The sequence below is a fragment of the Equus caballus genome, chromosome 10 (assembly GCF_041296265.1).
Source record: "Equus caballus isolate H_3958 breed thoroughbred chromosome 10, TB-T2T, whole genome shotgun sequence".
Lineage (NCBI taxonomy): Eukaryota > Metazoa > Chordata > Mammalia > Perissodactyla > Equidae > Equus > Equus caballus.
Window position 1 is genome coordinate 89,425,542 of NC_091693.1, and position 20,417 is coordinate 89,445,958.

Sequence of the window (20,417 nt, forward strand, 5' to 3'; positions counted from 1 at the left end):
CCAGATTATTGACCCTCACCATACAGCCCTCCAAGAGACCAAGTTATTAACCCCCACCATATGGTCCAACAGGAGACCAGATTATTGATCCCCACCATACGGCCCTCCAGGAGAGCAGATTACTGACCCCCACCATATGGCCCACCAGGAGACCAGATGATTGACCCCCACCATACAGCCCTCCAAGAGACCAAGTTATTAACCCCCACCATATGGTCCAACAGGAGACCAGATTATTGATCCCCACCATACGGCCCTCCAGGAGAGCAGATTATTGATCCCCACCATACAGTCCTCCAGGAACCATGATGACACTGCTCAGAAGCAAGTGGCCTCAACTCAACTTTTACTTTGACATAGAATCCCCAATTTTAAATTTCAGAAATCCTTGTAGGACTTTAAAACTTGATCGCTCATTTTACCAGTCATAAAATTTGGTTTTCACCAGGAACCACACCATGAAAGACCTGTGCCATCATCACCAGTCCTGAGGCACCACTGGAATCTGAGCAGGTCATCTTCATCAGCCTCAGGACAAGGAAACCCATTTTTCTCAACCTGTGAACTTATCAGAGATCAAGAATTCTGAATTTTGGCACCAACACGTTCCGCCACCCGAACTGTCCTAAGCTGCGTACTGATCCAGCATCCTTGCCATGGCTTCATCCAGGACGCTGCCTTTCTTTAGTCATCTTAGAAGAATGAACTCTGGTCTCAGGGCCACACGGAGAAAACAGAAAATGTAAATGCTACAGGCTCGTCCCAGCGAACCACCAGTCACAACCCAGGATGGTTTTGTTACTTTTTATGTTTAACTTTCACACTAAAACATCGCAGTGAAGTTTTAAGATAAAATATGCTAGAGAAAAACTGAAATAGCCACATATTCAGCCAAGAAATTTCCTATCACCTAGTGCCATTAGAGAGTCCTTAATCTGGGAAGAAATCAAATCCAGGACACTGGGAATGGCTAAATAGGCCTCCACTTACGCAATGATTATGACAGTACTGTCAGGAGAAAGGCATTCCAGAGACACTAAGTTCTGGAATTTCCAGTCCTGAAGTAAAGCTTTGCTTTGTAACACATCATCTGAAATGGGCTCATTCTTTGACCTTGTTCCCTCGAAGTCATAAGACACAGATCAGTAATTACATTAACTTGCTCCTGAAGCATCTATAGTTGTAATGATCCACAAGAAATGACCAAGAAATCCCCAGATGGGGCCTGAAGCATTCAATTTTCTTTTCTCTTACCTATAAAGCTTCACCAAAACACCATGTCGCTGGCCACAGAGTTGCCATCCTCCTTTGACACTGGGTTTAGCTAAAGCCCATGTCGGTGGGCCAGCAGTCCTTTTAAATCTCACCCTCTTCCTTCTTCAATATCATATCAAATGAAAACACAAGTTCATTACTCTTCTCTTTTCTGTCATTGAGTTTTAATTAGAGTAATACAGCCTACATGTCTTTCTACTTATTTTCTCCTTCTATTCAAGGGAGTAAATATGACCTAGCAGCTAATTTAATACATCCTCAATGTTCACAGCAAAATGGCAGAAAACCTCAGATGTTAAGAGGGAGGCGGAGTGGACGTGCCAGCTGGTGAGTACCAGCTGTGCTGCGGTTTGACTGAGACAGCCGGCCAGCAGTACTAAGGGCTCATCAGATGGCGAGAGCACAAGAAAGTGGAACAGACCTCCGCATTCTCACGTGACCCTCAGGAGCCCTAAAGAAGAAAGAGGCAGCCCGCGGGGTACTCAGCCTGCAGGGAAGGCCCAGGCATCATCAAGTGCACCGTGGAAGTGGTTACCCACGTGTTCCAGGCATGAAAACAGGACGAGAGCTGGAAGGCACCAATGACTGTGAGCACACAGAGGGTTCAGGAGCTCAGGGTTCTGCAGAGGATGAAGGGTGCGGAGGGTGGAGCCCCGGTGCAGGCAGGAAGATGAGCTCACGCATCTGTAAGAGCTGGCACGCTGTCCAGCAAGGGCAGGCACACAACCAGCGTCTGCCGAATGGGAGCTCTGTGGGCGCCCAGGGGAGTTTCTGCGTTCATGACACCGCAGGCGGAGTGCAACAAGCCCCAGCACAGACCCACGCTGCTGGCTGGCCGAAAGGCGTCGAAGCGAAGGCCACGCAGCATCAGAGTTGACGTCAACGTCACTGCAACTCGCAGCAGGGGGTGAGGATGATTCTGAAGTCACCTGAGTTGTGACAAGATGTTGTAAAGTTGACTGATGCCTGAATGTGGACCCTCGCGGCCAGCTGGGAGTTCCGTCGTCATTCGTGCGAACGTGAATGTAATAGTATTCTAAACTGCCAGACAGGTCGGGCAGCTGCAGGATGACGGCCACCAGCATTAAGAACTAGGAAGAGGATTCCTACTGCGGTGTCACAGACAAATCAGAGGTAACAAACTTGTGAAAAGACGACGTGGTTCCCAAAGCCAGCCCCGAGGAACACCCAGGGTGCTGAGGTCAGAATCCAAACATGTCAGCTGCTACTGTGCAAGTCTACAGGCTGCTGACTGGAAGCTCTGCACCAGGAACTGCCCACCCACAAAGAACCTGTTTTTCTGGCCGTGGGAAAAAAGTCTGGTGCAGAGATGGTGTTCTAAAACGGAATTTCTGAGGGTGGCTTAATGAGACGCGCTGGAACGGGGGCGGGGAGCAGAGGGAGGTGACCAGCTGCTCTGAGATGCTTCCTGACCCACAGGGAGCAGGAGGGAGGGGGAGACCCCGCATCAGAGCGCCCAGGGGGCCGAAGTCGTGAGGACGCGTTTCTCCTGCTATTTCCCCTGGCTTGCAACTCATGCTTTATAGTCATGAGAGTGAATTTCGACTGCTCAAAAGGGAGGTACATGCTTATAGGACTTCAAACATGGGCATAATGAATATATACCACAACCCCAAAATGAATGTTTTCTAGTGAGCCCTGGCGGTTCAAGGAAATATGACGGTAGAAGGTGCTTCTGGAACAGTCCACTGGAATTTGGTCTAAGGCAGTCATCGCAGAGTCTGCAGACTCTCCAGCCATAATGTCCTAGCAGAAAACTAACAACAGGTCACCTCTGCACAAAGGTCCTTAATACAAAAGTCACTGACGTGTCTCCAGGCACGGTGATAATCTGCCTGCCATCTGTGGCCCTTTGCCAGATTCAGAACAAAGACCTGGACCCTGGAATGTTCCAAGGCCTGGACAGACCACCTCCCCCAGCTCTGCTCCTTCATTTTTCTGGCTAGTGGACCCAGTGTGTCATCTCTCATCAGTCAGACAACAAATATCTAGAGAGCCTCCACTACGTCCGAGGCCCTGAACAAGGAGCCGGGGCCACAGCCGGATGAAGGAGTCACGCTCACTGCCCTCCGAGTCTAGCTGGGAGACAGACATCAAACACCTACACAACACACACTTCATCTACAATTTAGCTGCAGGAAGAAAGCACAAGAGCCTAGAACAAGGGACCTAGCCTGATGTGGGAACAATGACATTTTCTTTAGGAAATGACATTTAAAGTGAAGGATGAGGAGGAGTTGACCAGGAAGAGCGAAGCGGAGGGAAGAGGAGAAGCCGAAGGACACAGCAGGTGGAGGGAAGAGCTCCCAGGTACAGAGCTCCACTAGCACACCGTTTAGCAACAGCAGCATCCAACATGGCGCTCCCACCACAGGTCCACCAACTTACTTCTGACCGACTAGTGGAAGGAACAAGACGCCACAGAGAAATAAAAGACCGAAACCAGCCATACTTAGGACAGGAAGTCCAGGTCCTGGAAATAAGCCTATGAGAAAAGAAAAATGGCCCGTGTAGGGCTGGCAGCCCACACGTGCGCACCTATAACCTGAGTCACTGGTAGGAACCTGCCCACAAGCCCAGGACGTTTCCACCAAGCAACTGGCACACACACCCACCCCCCCACCAGGAGGAAAAAAAATGCAAATTTTAAGGAAAAAACTTCCTTTTGCTTGGTTACCAAGGTGGTGAGGATCACTGCTGTTGCCCTCTGACCACGGCAGACTAGTTTCCCATTAAACCCGGGGACAAAAGGTACACTCCCTTAAACGTGTTGGAAATAACAACCAAGCGAGGTGACCTGACATAATGGTGATTTATCTCCTTCGCTTCACATGACAAAATTACAGGGTATTGTGATGAGTCATCCACCTGACACCTAATACGTCTGATCCACAGGACAAGGATGCAGTCAACAGGCCTATGGTGAGGAAGGGGACGACAAGGCCCCAGAAGAGAGGCAGCTCTGCAAACTCGTTCACAAGCAAGCTGAGCCACAAGGCTGGACGAGGGAGCACATGTGTAACAAAGAGGCTGGCCAAGGTGCTGGGGGAGACGCAGGAAGAGCTTGTGCGCTCCGCTTCGGCAGCCCAGGGTTCGCTGGTTGGGATCCTGGGCACGGACACTGCTCGTCAAGCCATGCTGAGGCGGCGTCTCACATGGCAGAAGCAGAAGGACCGACAACGAGGATGTGCAACCACGTACTGGGGTCTCTGGGGAGATGTTAGCTCAGGGCCAAGCTTTACAAAAAAAGACGGTGTGGGATGTCTGGTTACAAACCACCATTTTCATAACTCATTTAATGAGCCCACTTCTTTCCCAGAGAGTGCGCTGCACCTGCTGTGTTATCTCTCATCCTCACCACCGCCGTGAGCTCGGTTCCAGTCCCTCGTCTCACAGCTCAGAACCCGAGGCCTGGAAAGGCGGAACAGCATTGACTGCAAGCTTTCTGTCACATCACCGTCTCTCAGCCCAAACTGAGTCTGAGTCTCTGATAAGCCTGGCGAACCTGGACCGTGGCCACTCACTGTGGGTCAGGCTGGTTAAGCGTCTCCCGCCATGCACACCGGCACCCCCGGCGGTGGCAGGTCCCGAGTTTCCGCAGCTCCATCCAGGGCTCAGGGGCAATGTGCCATGCGAGGGGAGCTGCTCTTGACGTCCCATTTTTACTTAGATTTTGTGCTATATCATTTGGGGAAGTTTTTAAAGGGGCAGACAGATTTCAACCCTCCAGCCCCACTCCAAGCCACTCCTTGACAAATACTCCTCTCGGGTCCTGACTTTGAATGTTATCCTACAAGGGGTGCAGAGGTGGCTCCCGCCTCCACACTGTTGTTCCCAACGATGGTTTTAGGTTCCACGCAGTCCTGTTATTTTAATATCTTGCTATTATTTTATTAGGCCTTGTCTTTAACTTAAGGATGACTCCAGCCCTGAGAACCATTATATTCAAGATCAAAACCGTGAAGAACATTTTCCTCGGTCTACACTCCCAAGCTCCATTCTCCCTTCACACTCCTCACTGAAGCCGGAGGGTAAATTCTCTGGAATCTGGACAGAATCTATTACAGTCCTCTCCCTAACAAACCATCGCTGGACAGAGCACCTAAAAAACAGAACTCGCATTTTACCATCAGCAAAAATATTCAAGGTGTTCTGTAAGTGTTTCAAACACAACGCCTGTGTCCATCTGTGGTACACGTGGGGCCTTGGCATCCGGCTCTCGGGTTCCAGGGGGTGAGACTTGCCCTCTGAAGTTGGCAATCCAGAACAAAAGCCCAATGCGTGGAGGGTCCAGCACAAGGTGGGCTCTTTCTAAGTGCCTGGAATCTGAGAATTACGATGGACTCCCTCAGTAAATCACCTTTGTTGCTTTGAAGCCACCACTTTCTGCTAAATGAAAACCATGGGCCAGGAGCCTGGAAGTCACCTGGAAAATTTCTGGTGACAACGAGTCAGATTTGAAGTTGTTGCTGGCGAGGCACTGATGTGAGCGGAACCGGATACTCGAGTCACTTTCCGATCCACAACGCCTGAGGTCTGTCAGCCGGGAGATACTCGGCAAGCACTTAATGTGTTCGGTCCCACGGTGGGAGCACTCAGCTATTTTAGCCCCATCAATTACAGCTCTTCAAACATGCACACAACTTCTAAGCCTTTCAGGTTCATACAGCAAGCAAATTCCATTATCTATCATACCTCACTATACAAAACATTTGGGTATGTACAGGTTGAATCACGTTCCCCTTGTGTGCAGTGACACGGGGGTCACTCTTAATCTGCGACACAGAACGCCTGGGGACAGTTCTACTCACTCACTCAGATGCTGACAGAGAGCCCAATGGGGACAAGCCGTGCCTCAGATGCTGGGATCCTTGCTCCTCACATCCCCTAGTCTTATATTTGGACACACGTGCTTTGAATAAAACATTATATTTAGGGTCTCTTTAGCAAATAAAAGTCACGCCCATCAACTTGACTTTAAGACTTCCTCCTTGTGATAAGGATCTTTGATATGACTGTTCTTCTAAACTAGACTTTTGCCTCTCTAGCTGTAAAATTCTACTGCCAAGACCTTGTGTCTAGTCCAGAAATGGCTCAAATAGGGACACTGGGAACAGGCAACGTGGTCCAAGTGTCACAAAACAAGAGGAAAAACGAGGAAACGTGTGAGATGCTGCTGGAGCTGTGTTCAGACTCTTGACGCCACACTCCTTGATGAGGGGGACAGGACGCGCAGAGGTCATGGCGGCGCGAGACCCTCAGCCACCCAGCAGGAACATGAACGGCAAATGGCAGATTGTATTTCCTTTGGAAACCTCCACAGGCAGAAATTCTACCTTCACAGAGGATAAGCCGAAAGCAGAGCAGTCAGTGCAGGCTCCGTAACACACATTCTCACAAGACGGGCAGCGCAGTTTCTCAGAACTGCTGCGTCCTGACTTCAAGGAGAAACCGTCTTCCTACAGAATCTAACCTGCAATTAGCTACGAAAAGGCGCGGAAGGCGTTAACCTAGATATTAACAGAGGAGTCAATTGACATCACCTTGTAAACATACAGTTTCATTTTTGCACCAAAGAAACTGGTGAATCTGATGGAAAACTACAGGGAAACAGAGCAGCCTCTCGGATACCACTGGACGAACACAGTGGTGGAGAGCAGGACAATGTACGTCAGACACCTGCAAACACAGTATTCGCTCTTTCCACGCAGGTGCCTCGGAACGACAATTCTAACGCCATCATGTTTCTTAGATTTCCTACAGGACCTCAGAGCCTGTGAAAACGACTTTTGAACGTGAAGTCTACCTCCACGGAATGCCGTTGTACGTGCTCTGCAAAGTACTTATAAAGACTAGTCCTGGCCCTCAAGAAGCTTGCAGACCTGAGCAGGCCACAGACGTGTGCACAGACCATTTCATTAGGCCATCAGCCCTTCCCAGTCTCAGTTTATTGTTTCCTCCACCCGACAGTTAACATTTCCGAGAGCAGAAACCATGTCAATGATCTCCGCATCACTCCCACAACGCCCCAGCAGAACAATGTGCACGGGACGAGCATTTAACAAATCTGGTTTAGGGAGGAAACGTAGTATTACCTTAACAGTCACACCGTGCTCAGCAAAATCCATCACAGGCAGGTTCACCGTGAAGCTCCTCCAAGGGCCCTGAGTCTCTGCAGCAGCAAACAATCCCTCCCGAGCCGGTCCTGAGGGCAGCGTCACACTGCGGCTGGCACTCCCAGGTATAAGAGCAACAGTGTAAGCCCAGCTGACCCCCGGTTCCTACCTGAACGTCAGACGTCAGTAACAGCGAGGATGTAGAACGTTTACTCTCCCAGTAATCAAGAGGAATGCAATCTCTCCTTCAGGAACTGATCTAATCTACCAGCTAACCAAAGGACTGTCTCACCCCACCAGGTAACTCTGAAGCCACCACTGGGAGTCAGGTGGTAACCGACACTGAGCTCATCGTGATGGTTACCCAACGGCAGAACCCCTAGAAAGACAGTGCTCGGCCCGAGCCCGGGTCAGCTGTACAGAAGCATCTGGACAGCAGCTTCTTTACTGCTGGTAACGAGAGAACAGATACTCAGCATGAGGACCAGGTTCGGACATGGTTGGCTGATTAGGCCACAGAGTGGACAGAAAAGAGAGAGTTTCTGACTGCTTAATAGTCACACATAAAAGAGAACCTGCATGCCATCTTGTTTTGATGCTTTAGAAATAATAATTCAGAAAACAGGAGTCTATTAAAAGATGCAAATGACTGTGTATACCATATACTAGTGACTGGCAGAATAATATCCAGAACAGGCAACAGCATTTAAGTGGAAAAGAAGAAACGCAACTGTCCATAGATGCAGGTCATCATGCTCCCTCGCAGGTAAGGGGCCGTGAGCTCCATGACGCCCTTCCTAATACCCACATCCATTTCAGGACCAGACCTGGTGCCAGGAAGCAAGAAGGATGGACAAAGCAGAGAGGAGCAAATTCGTAGCTCTACAGATTTGTCCAATAAGGTAGCCACTAGCCACATGTGGCTATTTAAATTAACCAAAATTTAAAAATCAGTTTCTCAGTTGTAGTAGGCCTATTTTAAGTATTCCCAGCCACATGCAGCTAGTAGCTATTGTACTGGACAGGCACACACAGAATATCCCCATCACTGTTCTAGAGAACAGAGTTAGACTGGAAAGTGAACATTCCTATTGCTCAGATAGACCTGATAAGAAATTCAGAATCAAAGCCAATAGTCTTACTCATCAAGAATCATGAGAGGTACCCGAGGCTGTTTATCTTCTTTTATTGACCGTGTCCATAGATCAGAGACATGTGGGGAAAGTCTGGACATCCTTGTCAGCACAGGATTTCCCCCCGAGTCTTTTTCTTCTTCTTTTTCTCTCTTGGGGTGAGGGAGGCAGAAAAGAAAAATGGCAGGGGGATCAGAAATTCTTTGATTTAAGTCTCTGTTATGCAAGAGTTGCATAAATTGCCAAAAACAAATAGATTTTTAGAAGCATCTACTTCTCCCACCTCTCTTTCTTTCAAATAAAATACTAAAGGCAACAGAAAAAAAACAGGAGAAAGGAAGAGGAATCGAAGAAAATTACCAAGAATGAAACGGATGGCTGTCCTAAACTACTGTTCTAGGACAGCCAGGAAAAAAGTGCCACAAGTCAAGAACAATGTTTCCAAAAACACAGTGGCCACAATTCAACAAGTCCACATTAATTTTCACAGGAACCAATTCGCAGGAGGCCACATGATTTGCTACTAACAGTGGAAAGTACTGAGTTTTCAGCAAGAGCACACTCTGGATCCACCCTCTAATTCACGGGCACACAAAGGGCTCACCCGGGTCATCTTCCATTCACGGCATCATTCGGCTTCTGAGGTTATTCGGTCCTCAGAAGCTACATCCAATAGTAAATAAAAATCAACTACAACCACAAGATTCTACTTACTAGAACTTCCCTGTATACGATCCTTTAAAAATGAAGTAAAAACATACTTTTGGATTTAAACTAGACAGTTTCAATGATATTTAATATAAGCAAACTAAGATTGACTTGAGAACAAGGAAAAAGAAAACCAGTATCTTCAGATGCTGGATTCTATTTAAGCACTCATTCTGCTTGCCACTTTGCCCTGCTACTGCTGTGCCACACTCGGGAAAATCTGATACCTCAGTGACCGAACAACTTGAACGCAAGCTAAAATTTAATCAGCACATCAGAAACAACAAAACCAAGAAGATATCAGCTTAAGAGAAGAACAGCTTATATACTTTTGGGAAGGGGCTGCAAGAATTAGGGTCCTGTAAAACCTAAAATGCAAGCCTCAGCGTCCTTCTTCAGAGACACCTGGCGTGGCCGCCTGACTGAGCCTCACAGCCCTGCGAGGGTGGCTGTGGGACGGATGGCTAGGCGATGCAGCCCACGGTGCAGGAGGCTGCGAGCTACCGCGGCGTTTCATCACGGCAAAGGACAGCTCAAGAAGCCCTCCCTTTCTGAGCCCCTCACGCTTCAACCCCTATACGGGCGTTCAGGAGCAGAGTTCCCATCAGAAGCTGGAAAGCCTGGGTCCCTCCCTGCTCCTTCACTGGGCCCATTCCGTGGCCCTCAGTGTCTGTTTTCCTCCTCTTGTGCCCTCAGCATTTCAGAATAGAAACGGAAGTCACATCCTGACCCTCTGCCCAGGGGAAGGCTGCCCTCTTAGCTTATCTAACTCTTCCCTCTCAAGGAGAAACGCCTCCTTAAACAGAAATCACCTGATACACCTGAGGAAGGTGCGAGATGTTTGTTTAAGCCCCGATAACTCACATTTCCTCCTCCTGATGAGGATATAGTCACCAGTAACTGTCAAGTGAGCTTGTGAAAATTAAAGCTCTCCAGGGCAAGAGAGCAACTTGGGTCAAAAAGGCAGCTGATCTGAAGCCTCCCTAATCTGCCAAATCTGGTCCCCATGTCATGCACACACGGTTCCACGGAGCGTGTGAACACCCCCAGCACACTGGAGAGGTGCATCCACACAGCATGCACCACCAGCACAGTTTGTAAGACGTGCTACGGGCATGTGGGAAATGGGCTGGCTCCAGATCCGACCAAAGGGTAGAGCGAGCGCGTACCTTTCAGCCTTCTGGAATTCCCATTCTTTTGCTGTTCATCTTCCTCATTAATGGTGAACAAACCAAGCGGAACTGCCCTTGCGTTGGTCTTCTTCAGCCTCTCTTGTCGGAGAGCAGTAGCTGGTCCAGGCATACCGCCGTACTTGCTTTTTAATTATTCTTATGTTAAAACTCTGTGCTTATGTAATTGCAGCTCCCAGGAAGCTGCTAGTCCCTAAGCTGCCGGTTCATCTGAGCACTCGTAATGGATCCCCCACGGGGAAACAGTGTGCAAACAGCCGACAGATGCCACCAGCCACTTGGCAACTGAGGCCCTGCAGTTCCCCTCACCTACAGCGGCCCCCACCAGCCCCCTCACGCTGACGTCCTGCAGGCACGCGCACTGGCTTGAGCACACGCACACACATGCATGCACACGCGTACACACACACACACGCTCACTCTCCTTCCAGAAAAGCTCTCTTAAAGGCAGGCAGGGTCGGACGCCTCCCTCCACTGCCTACCCTGCTCAGTCAGACGCAGCGTCCCCCTCCTGCTGTGGCACCTTTCCCAGCCTTCTTCTTGCTCCTGCACAGTAAAGCGGTCCGCACCCGGCACAGGGAGGAGAACACGACAGGCTGCCGTTCACAGTTGCCCTGACAACCCTGACATATCCTAAGCAAGGAGGGCCGGGAGCGGCTCCATCTCTGGCGGGCGGAGCAGCGCAGGCAGGCTGCGGGATGCTGGTCCCGGGAACTCACCAGCAGAGGGTTCCAGCCTGAGGGTGGGCAGCTCCCTCTTCCTCTGGGCGGCAGGAGTGGCTGGATGGGAGGAGAGAGGCAGCTGCGCTTGCACAGGCAGCAGCGTGGAGAAAGGGACTCAGAGGAAGAAGCAGGCTTCTTGGGGCCAGGTTTTCTAGCGTAACGACGTTCGCGAGTCCCTGGATGAAGGCAGGCATGGTGGCAGGCCATGGCCCCCTTGGCGCTCAGTATCACATCCCAGCCTTCCAGACATTCTCACAATCCCAGGGTCTGTGTAAACACAGGTTTGGCCACACGCATCACGAGGACCAGCCTGGCCATATCCCTGAGACCCCCAGTGGAGACAGGCAGGGGGAGAAACGTGCCTGTTCCCACAGGGACAACAATTTGGAACGCCCCTTCTGCAAGTCAAGCGGAAAGGACACAAACGAGACACCATAATCCTCCAAAGGGAAAAGACGGCCCCGATTACATCCAGCAGACTCCCCCGTCCCGCGCAAGTCTCTGCCCGCAGGCTGAGCGATTCCCAACGCCTGACCCAATTTCAGTTCTTTTTTGGACTGTTTGCTCCAGAGCATACAATCATGTGATTACTGTTTTCTCCTGAAATAAGCTTTCTCACTTTAAGACTTTCTGTTTCCAGGCTGCCTAAAATTTACGCTGTGTGAAAAAACTAAATTTATAAAAAATATCAACTGTCACATTAAGAAAATAATTCGATGTTTTCGCCTTGTAATTAAAATCAAGTCTGCTTAGAAAGTCCAAAGCAACCCTCCCCCCAGACCACTGCCCTGCCCCTTCTCAACACTGGAACCTCCAGGAGGGACCCCAGGGACCAGGAGGCAAGTCAGCGTCCCCTCGAAACCCGTCCATGGAATAGTGACCGCAGACGCGTCGCCCAACTACTCGTGCTACCTCAGTGATTGCGGTAAAACCGGGGGCACAACGCCACGTCCCCCAGAGGACTGAGGTAGAGCCGGGGGCGCGACGCCACGTCCCCCAGAGGACTGGGGTAGAGCCGGGGGCGCGACGCCACGTCCCCCAGAGGACTGGGGTAGAGCCGGGGGCGCGACGCCACGTCCCCCAGAGGACTGGGGTAGAGCCGGGGGCGCGACGCCACGTCCCCCAGAGGACTGGGGTAGAGCCGGGGGCCCGACGCCACGTCCCTCAGAGGACTGGGGCGAGGATGAAACGAGTGCAGTCCTGGCAGTGAGAAGTTCTTAATGAACACCGGATGCCTTTATTATTTTATAACACACTGGTTGTAACCAGTCCATTTTTGCTTCTTATTTTCAAGGTGGTTACAGTTCGACTATCAGCTCCATCAAAGGGTACTTCTATTTTTTATCTACTCACGCAGCCCAGCCCAGTGCTGGTCATGTACTAAATGGTTAGCAAATCCAAGCTGAAAAAACAAATCAATCTTCAGAAAGCTCTCCCTCAAAAGCAGCAGGATTTAATTAAGTTAACACTTGTTCAGATCTGTGACTTGGAGAGATGCAGGAAATTCTGGACATGAAATTGACTTAAAATCGTGTTAATCTGTGTAAGAGGCATTTGGAATAAGAGAGAATGGAGTTTAAGAGCTCAACGGGTCTGAGAAGGCACCTGAACCAGCATCGTCACACACGAGGAAGCAGAGGCCATCACTGGATTCCTCGCCCAGGTCAAACGCCAGTTGGAGGCAGGTCTGCAATGAAAATGTGCTTCTCCATGACACACACCTGGCCTGCACGGTTTAGGATCCTAGCCCCTCTCTCCAACCCCCAGAGAGATGGTGCCATGCGGAACGGAAGGAAGGGGAGGACCTGGGTCCTGAATATTCAAGACCTTGTTACTCAAGAAACAAACAGCAGATACAAACTGGCTAACGTACTTCCATAATTTTCTGTAACTGGTACACAGTTTTTACTGAATTATAGATGACTTGTTATTGCCTATTTATTTTTCTTTAATCAATGATTAAATGATCAATAAATTTAGGCCAGTACCATACACGTGTATTTGTGAAATGAAAATATTTTCAAATGCACTTTAGTTTCTTTCTTCCACTTCCAGAGCATCAGGTGAGTACTTACAACAGCAAAGCATACACACGACAAGTATAGCTGAAACTACGTTCTGGCAGAGAAAATGAACATTTACGTCTCAAGCAAGTGACAAGTTTCATTTAGAAATGTGCCTCACTCAAATAAAGACAACAGCGTCTGATTGTCTCTGCTGAATTTAATAAAGCAATTACTGAAAGGGGTAAAGCTAAAGAAAAGGGATCTTTCCCTCCACCCTCCAAATAAAAAGTGAGATGACAATGTTTTATGCGGTGTACTAGGAGGACAATGAAACATCTTCCTAAGAGTGGCTTTAAAAACGAAAAGTGAGGGCTGAATTCAAACGGCTTCTGCAGAAGTTGGACACCCCACTGCTGTCAAGCACAGCTCAAACATTTCGTGGGAGAAACAGCAGCAAAGCGACCGAATGAACCTGTCCAGAGGAGTTTACGAATCTCAGGGAGGCACCCTCCTGAGGCCTTCGGCCACCCTCTGAGGCCTGCGCTCGCCCTCCAGGGCCCCGGCAGAAGGGAGGCACAGTGGTTCCCCCTTATCCGTGGTTTTGCTTTCCATGGTTTCAGTTTCCTGTGGTCAGGTATAGTCCAAAAATATTACATGGAAAATTCTGGAAATAATTCATAAGCTTTAAATTGCACTGTTCTGAGTAGCCTATGAAATCTTGTGCTGTCTGCTCCATCCCACCCAGGACGTGAACCATCCCTGTGTCCAGGGTCTCCACGCTGTACACACCACCCACCTGTCAGTCACTTAGTAGCCGTCTCTCGGTTATCAGATTGACTGTCGCTTATCACACTGCTTGTGTTCAAGCAACCCTTATTTTCCTTAATAATGGCCCGAAAGCGCAACTGGCACTTCAGCTATGCCAAAGAGAAGCCAGGAAGTGCTCCCTTTAAGTGAAAAGGTGAAAGTTCCCAACTTAATACGCAAAGAAAAAAAGTCCTATGCTGAGGCTGCTAAGATCCACAGTCACTTTTACTACAGTGACCGTCACATTGTTTTATTTTATCATCAGTTATTGTTGTCACTCTCTTACTGTGCCTAGTTTATAAATTATACTTTATCACAGGTCTGTATGTACAGGAAAAACACAGTATATACAGGGCTCGGTACTATCTGTGGTTTCAGGCCTCGCCTGGGGTCATGGATAAGGGGAGAGAGATCACAAACAGCCCCTCCAGAGCAGAGGGCTGAAACTGAGCCCACCTCCACCACGCCCAGCAACCAAAGGCTTCTCCTGTGTTAACTTCAGTGCAACATCCCTCACCTGACCAAGACGGGATCCTTCACGCTCTAGCCTGAGGGCTCTGACGGAGAACTGTGATTTGTATCAAAATGTGGAAAGCACCAAAAAGTCTTTTTTTTTTTTTTAAAGAATTCAAGTTATGCTAAAAACCATTTACTAGGGGAAATGAAAGCCTAACCAGAGGGCAAAAGCCTCCCTTGTCACACAGCCATGAGCAGTGTGGGGTCAGGTTAAGGTCTGTTAGCTAGAGCAGCCCGGAGAGAGGCGTTATCACCTGACAGATCGGGAAACTGAGGCTCGGAAAGGTTAGTCATCCAGCTGGTTAGGTCACTGAGTCAGGATTAAACCCAGGGCCATCTGCTCTGGAGCCAAGATGCTTTTGTCCTGCTGCCATGCAAATCCTGACTCCAGCATGGTGAGCGCGCCCCTGTCAGAGCTGCCATGCAAATCCTGACTCCAGCATGGTGAGTGCGCCCCTGTCACAGCTGCCGTGCAAATCCTGACTCCAGCATGGTGAGCGCACCCCTGTCACAGCTGCTGTGCAAATCCTGACTCCAGCACGGCGAGCGCACCCCTGTCACAGCTGCCGTGCAAATCCTGACTCCAGCATGGTGAGCGCACCCCTGTCACAGCTGCCGTGCAAATCCTGACTCCAGCACGGCGAGCGCGCCCCCATCACAGCTGCGACCACTCATGGGAAGGCAAACAGCTGAGACCACACCATTACAATGAAGGACTCTTTTCCCCCATGAAGTACACATCTCTCATCTCATTTAAGACCTATAAATACATTTGAATTGGTTTCCTAAATGCTCAAATCCAATCTTTAATGGATATAGGGGTTAATTCTATTATTTAATTCCAGGAATACCGTGGCTTGAACGCTGTGGGGGGCCTGGGGCCACAGCCTTCTCCCTTTTACACTCTGACCCAAAAGGAAAGCAAATATGGAAAGGGGATGGCGAGACCTTAAATGTACATATCCCCCAAAGTAACCAGAATCCCCCTGAACACCTGCACTGTTCCCCGGCACCAGTAAGGGTTGTCAATTCCACGTGACACAGCTGTCCTCTCGTGTCACCTGCAGACGCAGACTCTTAATCCAGTCCCCCCGGAAGTGGGGTATGCAGACTTCTAAGAGTCAGTTAGGTTTTGCAACTGTTTTGTTTAAACTGTTAAAATAGTAAATGATGTGTTAATGGTCAGTAACGTGTTAATGGAGACTGTGTACAAACGTGAGAGAGTGACACTGCCTAGTGCCCAAGGGTAGCCTGTACAACCAGACTGCCTTCACACAGAGGACAAACGTTTGCAGCATTATCCTAAGATGTAGTCGCGATCACAGGTGACAATGGTGACACTCATCCACTAGGGACAAGACTGGCCAACAGGCCCTGGAGCAGCTGCTGTCCCCCCTCTGAGTACACAGCAAACGTACGTCTGTTTGCCCTTCTCTCCTGCTGCCTGGCCATTCCGGCCCAGCGCCAAGCTGTGAGACGGGTGAACAGGACAGTCAACCTTGCTGGTCTCAGGGATGCCAGCACCTGACTTGCGCGTAGCCATCACAAGTTATATAACAGGCGGCACGCGTGGAGGTGCACACACACATACACACCCCCTCCAGGCTTCTGTTCACACTTACGCTTCCTATGCTTTTATTCTGTGACCATAAAACTGGAAAACAGTGCACCCAGGGGTGAACCAAGAATGTCCTCTTGCAAAGAGAAATGCGTTTACCCAGTAGGAAGACTCCACAGGTTCTCCACTCCGAAAGCCCAGTGAGCCTCACAGAAAATTACCCGAATGGGGAAGAGCCTGGTTTGCACGATTCAAGGACCGCAGTTGAAAACAGGAATGATCACTGCTGGACTGAGCGGCCGTCACTGGTAAATTACGAGCTCTGGATCCACAGAAGTTAGTTACCTTTCAGGGGGCCCACAAGCACCAAAGTGCTTTTCTACATTTCTACATTAGAGAAGATTAAGTCTTCAAAACTACTGGACTTCAGTAATCTTTTAAATATGTAATGCATCTCCCTGAGGTAAGCTGCAGTTTACTTCTGGCAGGAGTTTTAGAAATCCACATTTTAGTGCAGCTTAAAAAACCCCGCATATGGTTTGAAAATGACAAAGCCAGCCCAGGCTGACGTGGACTCAAACAACCCCTGGGAAACAAGGGGCCCCAGCTGGTTCTCTGCCGTCCCCATTCCTGGAGTTAAAGGGGTCCCTCAGTTTCCCAGATGATGCCACTTACTGATGGTGTCTGTGGCAACAGAGGCACAGCATTCTGCCACCTGCAGCTTGTACAGAGCTTCCAACAGGCTGTCGGACAAGAAACACGGCACAGACTGATCCTTTGAAAGGAAAGTAAAAAGGCAGGTTTGCTGTGATCTTTATTTCACTCCCTTTGTTACAAACATACAGGAAAGACAGTAAACACAGTCAGTAGTGATGTGCCATCACCTCGAAGCACGGGGGCCCTGCCATGCCTTCCAGAATGTTCCAGAAGTTTCTGCTGCATGGGGAACGCTTCTCAGTGCCGAAACAGTCCACTTCCCCACGTTGGCTCCACCATAAACAAATTCTAAACCCTGGGCGTTTGTTTACCTGACGTGAGGTGTGGACACTCGGCTTTCTTTAAAACCCCTTCCTACATATCAGCTCTCACTCGCCAAGTTTCAAATATTATAAAACGCCACATTAAACTTTAACCCAGTAACAGGACAGAAGGCCTACAGGCCCTCCTGTTCACTATTCTCACTGATAATACTCTCTTAATGTGCACTATATGAACTTTGAATTCCTTGACAAAAGTGAAAATGTGCACTGAAGGTCCTCTCCTCTAATGGTGACACTCTTCTTAGGTTAGAAATCCGATTTTGCAGATTAAAAAGGAGGCAGAGAAATCAATTGCTGGGTTCAACAGAAGAAGCAGGCAGATGTCCAGGACTGTGTTTCTAAAAGTTACCTAATTCATCGTTGGTCTGTGAGTACTTACGTGTTTAGATTTATTTGTGAGCCACACCATTAGAAAGATGAGAAAACTGAAAAACTGGTCCTTGTCTTGCTGTCAGAGTGGTAAGAGCACGTCAAGGACGCACAATGGAGCGCTGTGGGGGACAGCCCGAGAGGGCAGGTGGCAGCCAAACCCTCATGTTCTCCCAGACACAGGCAAGGAGAGCCGCTGAAGGGCGCTGACGACCAGGTGTGTGGTGAGACAGGTCAGTCTGGCAGCTGGTGGAGGATGGGGTGGAAGGGAGAAGGAGGGAGACTTGAGAAGGAAAAACCAGCTACATAACTACACTGTCCAGGTGGAGAAAAGAGCTCTCAAGTGGTAGCCGTGGGGATAGAAGGTGGACAGGAATACGAGAAGCACTCCTGTTTATCTTTCTAACAGGCACCCCAGGGCAGTGTGGGGGACTCATTTCAGGGGGGTGAGCATGCACATCAGTTCCTGCAATAGTCCAGGTGAAAGTTGGAGAAGGGAGCCATGGGAAGGAAAGGTGGATAATGTGTTTTTGTTTTTGCACGGGCAAGACTGGCCCTCAGCTAACATCTGTGCCAATCTTCCTCTATTTTATGTGGGACGCCGCCACAGCATGCCTGAGCAGTGCATAGGTCCGCACCCAGTATCTGAACCCATGAACCCCAGGCCACTGAAGTGCAATGTGTGAACTTAATCACTATGCCCGTAGGGCAGCCCTGTGGGTAATGTTTTTATGAAAGGTTTAGACAAGAACATGGCTTTATATCTGTAGGTAAAACAACTCTGAGAGATGGCTGGAAGCAGGTCCAAAATGATCTCAACCGATCAAAAGAACGGGCTTCAGCTAAAAAGATTAATTTAGTAGTGATAAATATGAAACCTCTTCTATTAAAAACATGCAACTACTAGGTACAAAACCAAGACCTGCCTGAGCCTCGGCAGACTCAGGAGGGACAGTCGCGGACAGCAAGCTCAGCACAACGCCGCGTGGCGAGGCAGCTGTCCTAACAGCACCATGGGTGCATCTGCAGATGGCTGGCGTGCTGGGCGAGGGGACAAGCCTTTCTGGTCCTCAGACCACAGGGTCTGAGCTAGATATTTCAAGTGGATGATAAATTACACCACCTTCAGATGAGAGCAACCCGGACTTCTCACAAAGATCCTGGGCCATAACAGGAGGGTCATTTGACGGAAGGGACACTTTCTCTGGAGAAGAGAAGACTCCGGAGGAATACAACAACTGAACGAAGGTTAACGTATGAAAGGGTTTCTACTGCTGGTGTAGTTCTGGAATGGACACCTAGGATTGCTGATTGGAAGTCACCAGAATGCAGTGAGCTGTGCCTTTGGTGGCTGACGACAGCCGTGCACAGACACTGATGGGGGAGGTGTGCTGCATCAACGCACCGTGCACAGCTGTCATTTTTAGCTCCCTAGCATCTCTTCTCATCCTGCACTTCCATGACCTGACAAAAACAGAAACTCAAGTCACACCCCAGGGGAGGAGTCAGGCCGAGGGGAAGAGCAGAGGGATTCACACAGCCCTTCCCGCTGACGCCGTGCTCTGCGCTCACACAGCCTCACGACACGGCCCTCTGACACGGCAGCTCGGCTGGGCAGCTGTGTTGCCTTTCTCATTCGACGGATGCCCCCCAGAGGTTTAGACTTAGAGCTAAATAACGGAAACAAGGGAAGCTTCAGTCAGGTTCTGGCTAGAGGAGGACCACACGAAGATTTCCGCACCTGCTGCTGGCCGGCTTCCCTCGCTCGCTCTCCTACCTGCACTGTGATGACAACCACCACGTGAAAAACCCCAGGGACGAGGAGAAAGACAACAAGATACCCGGTCTGCCCTCAGTGACAGTTTACTGGGACGCGTCACTGTGGCGATGTGACCTGAGAGAGGAAGGGGAAAGGACAGTAAGCGGAGCAGAGCAGCTCAGTTCACGACTTCACGGGCGTCTTAAGGAGAAGGGGAGCCCTAAGGCTTCAGGGCGGGAAGAACAGGCAGGTCAGAACCCCGTGTTTCAGACGGAGACTTTCCCCAATCCCGTCCTCCGCTACTTGGCGGCTCCTCCCAATTCTTTCTCCTAAAAGTCCTTGAAATTAAAACTGACTTCAATTAAGATTTTTTCCAGTTTAAGAAGGTTTAATAGCCTCTGTTTTCACCTTAAAAATCAGGTTAAATTAATTTAGAATTTTATCTCTTAAAAAGCAATTACAGCGTTTTGTATAATTCTGGGGGGAAAACCCTTGATTTTCAATGAATCAGTCAGGGTTCTCCAGAGAATCAGAACCAACAGTATTTTTGGTTTTGAGTTTCTGGAGAAAACTATAACATATAAATTATACACATATATAAAGTGGCTTATTTTAAGGGATAACGGCTACTGTGATTGTGGAGGCTGGCCAGTCCAAAATCTGTAGGGCCGGCCAGCAGGCTGGAAACTCAGGCAGGACCCCTATGTTACAGCCTTGAGGCAAAATTCCTTCTTCTCTGGGAAACCTCAGCCTTTGCTCCTAAGGCCTCTAACAGACTGGATCAGGCCGCTGCACTATCAGGGTGACGGCCTGCACCCAAAGTCAGCTGACCACAGAGGTTAATCACAGATGCAGAATACCTTCTCAGCCATATCTGGCCCAGTGCGTGACCAAGCAACTGGCACCGCAGCCCAGCCAGGCTGACACATAAAATTAACCACCCCTGCCAGTGACCCCACAGAGATGTAGACACACCACTCCACGCTGCAATCAACATGCTGCAAATGAAAGCGTGCCACTCAAAAGTCAGAGGCCCCCGTGTCAGTGATCACAATCTTCACTGGGCAGGCTGGATGCCATTTACTCAAATCATCTCCCAACGCTGCAACGCTCTATTAAAATAACATTCATAAACTGCAGTCAGGACATATCAGAGCAGACCTACTAAATCCCCCTTTATTTTCAGCAGTGATCTCT

At 49.4% G+C, this 20,417-nt stretch overlaps 1 protein-coding gene across 45 annotated transcripts in view; it reads right to left on the reverse strand.

Annotated features, from left to right (window-relative positions):
- The window catches only part of MAP7 (microtubule associated protein 7), a 151,115-nt gene that overhangs the window by 119,146 nt on the left and 11,552 nt on the right, over positions 1–20,417 (reverse strand). For 5 of the 45 annotated variants that reach the window (XM_070225542.1, XM_070225540.1, XM_070225534.1 and 2 more), the window contains exon 1: positions 10,926–11,176. The exons of 14 other annotated variants lie outside the window; for them this stretch is intronic. Coding sequence is in view for 17 of the 31 variants with exons in the window: in XM_070225515.1 (XP_070081616.1) it covers positions 10,423–10,555 (133 nt within the window). In the remaining 14 variants the exon portion in view is untranslated. Of the gene's footprint in view, positions 1–10,422; positions 11,715–20,417 lie in introns of those variants that run through there. 26 more of the 45 variants (XM_070225510.1, XM_070225511.1, XM_023651174.2 and 23 more) reach the window with 21 other exon arrangements.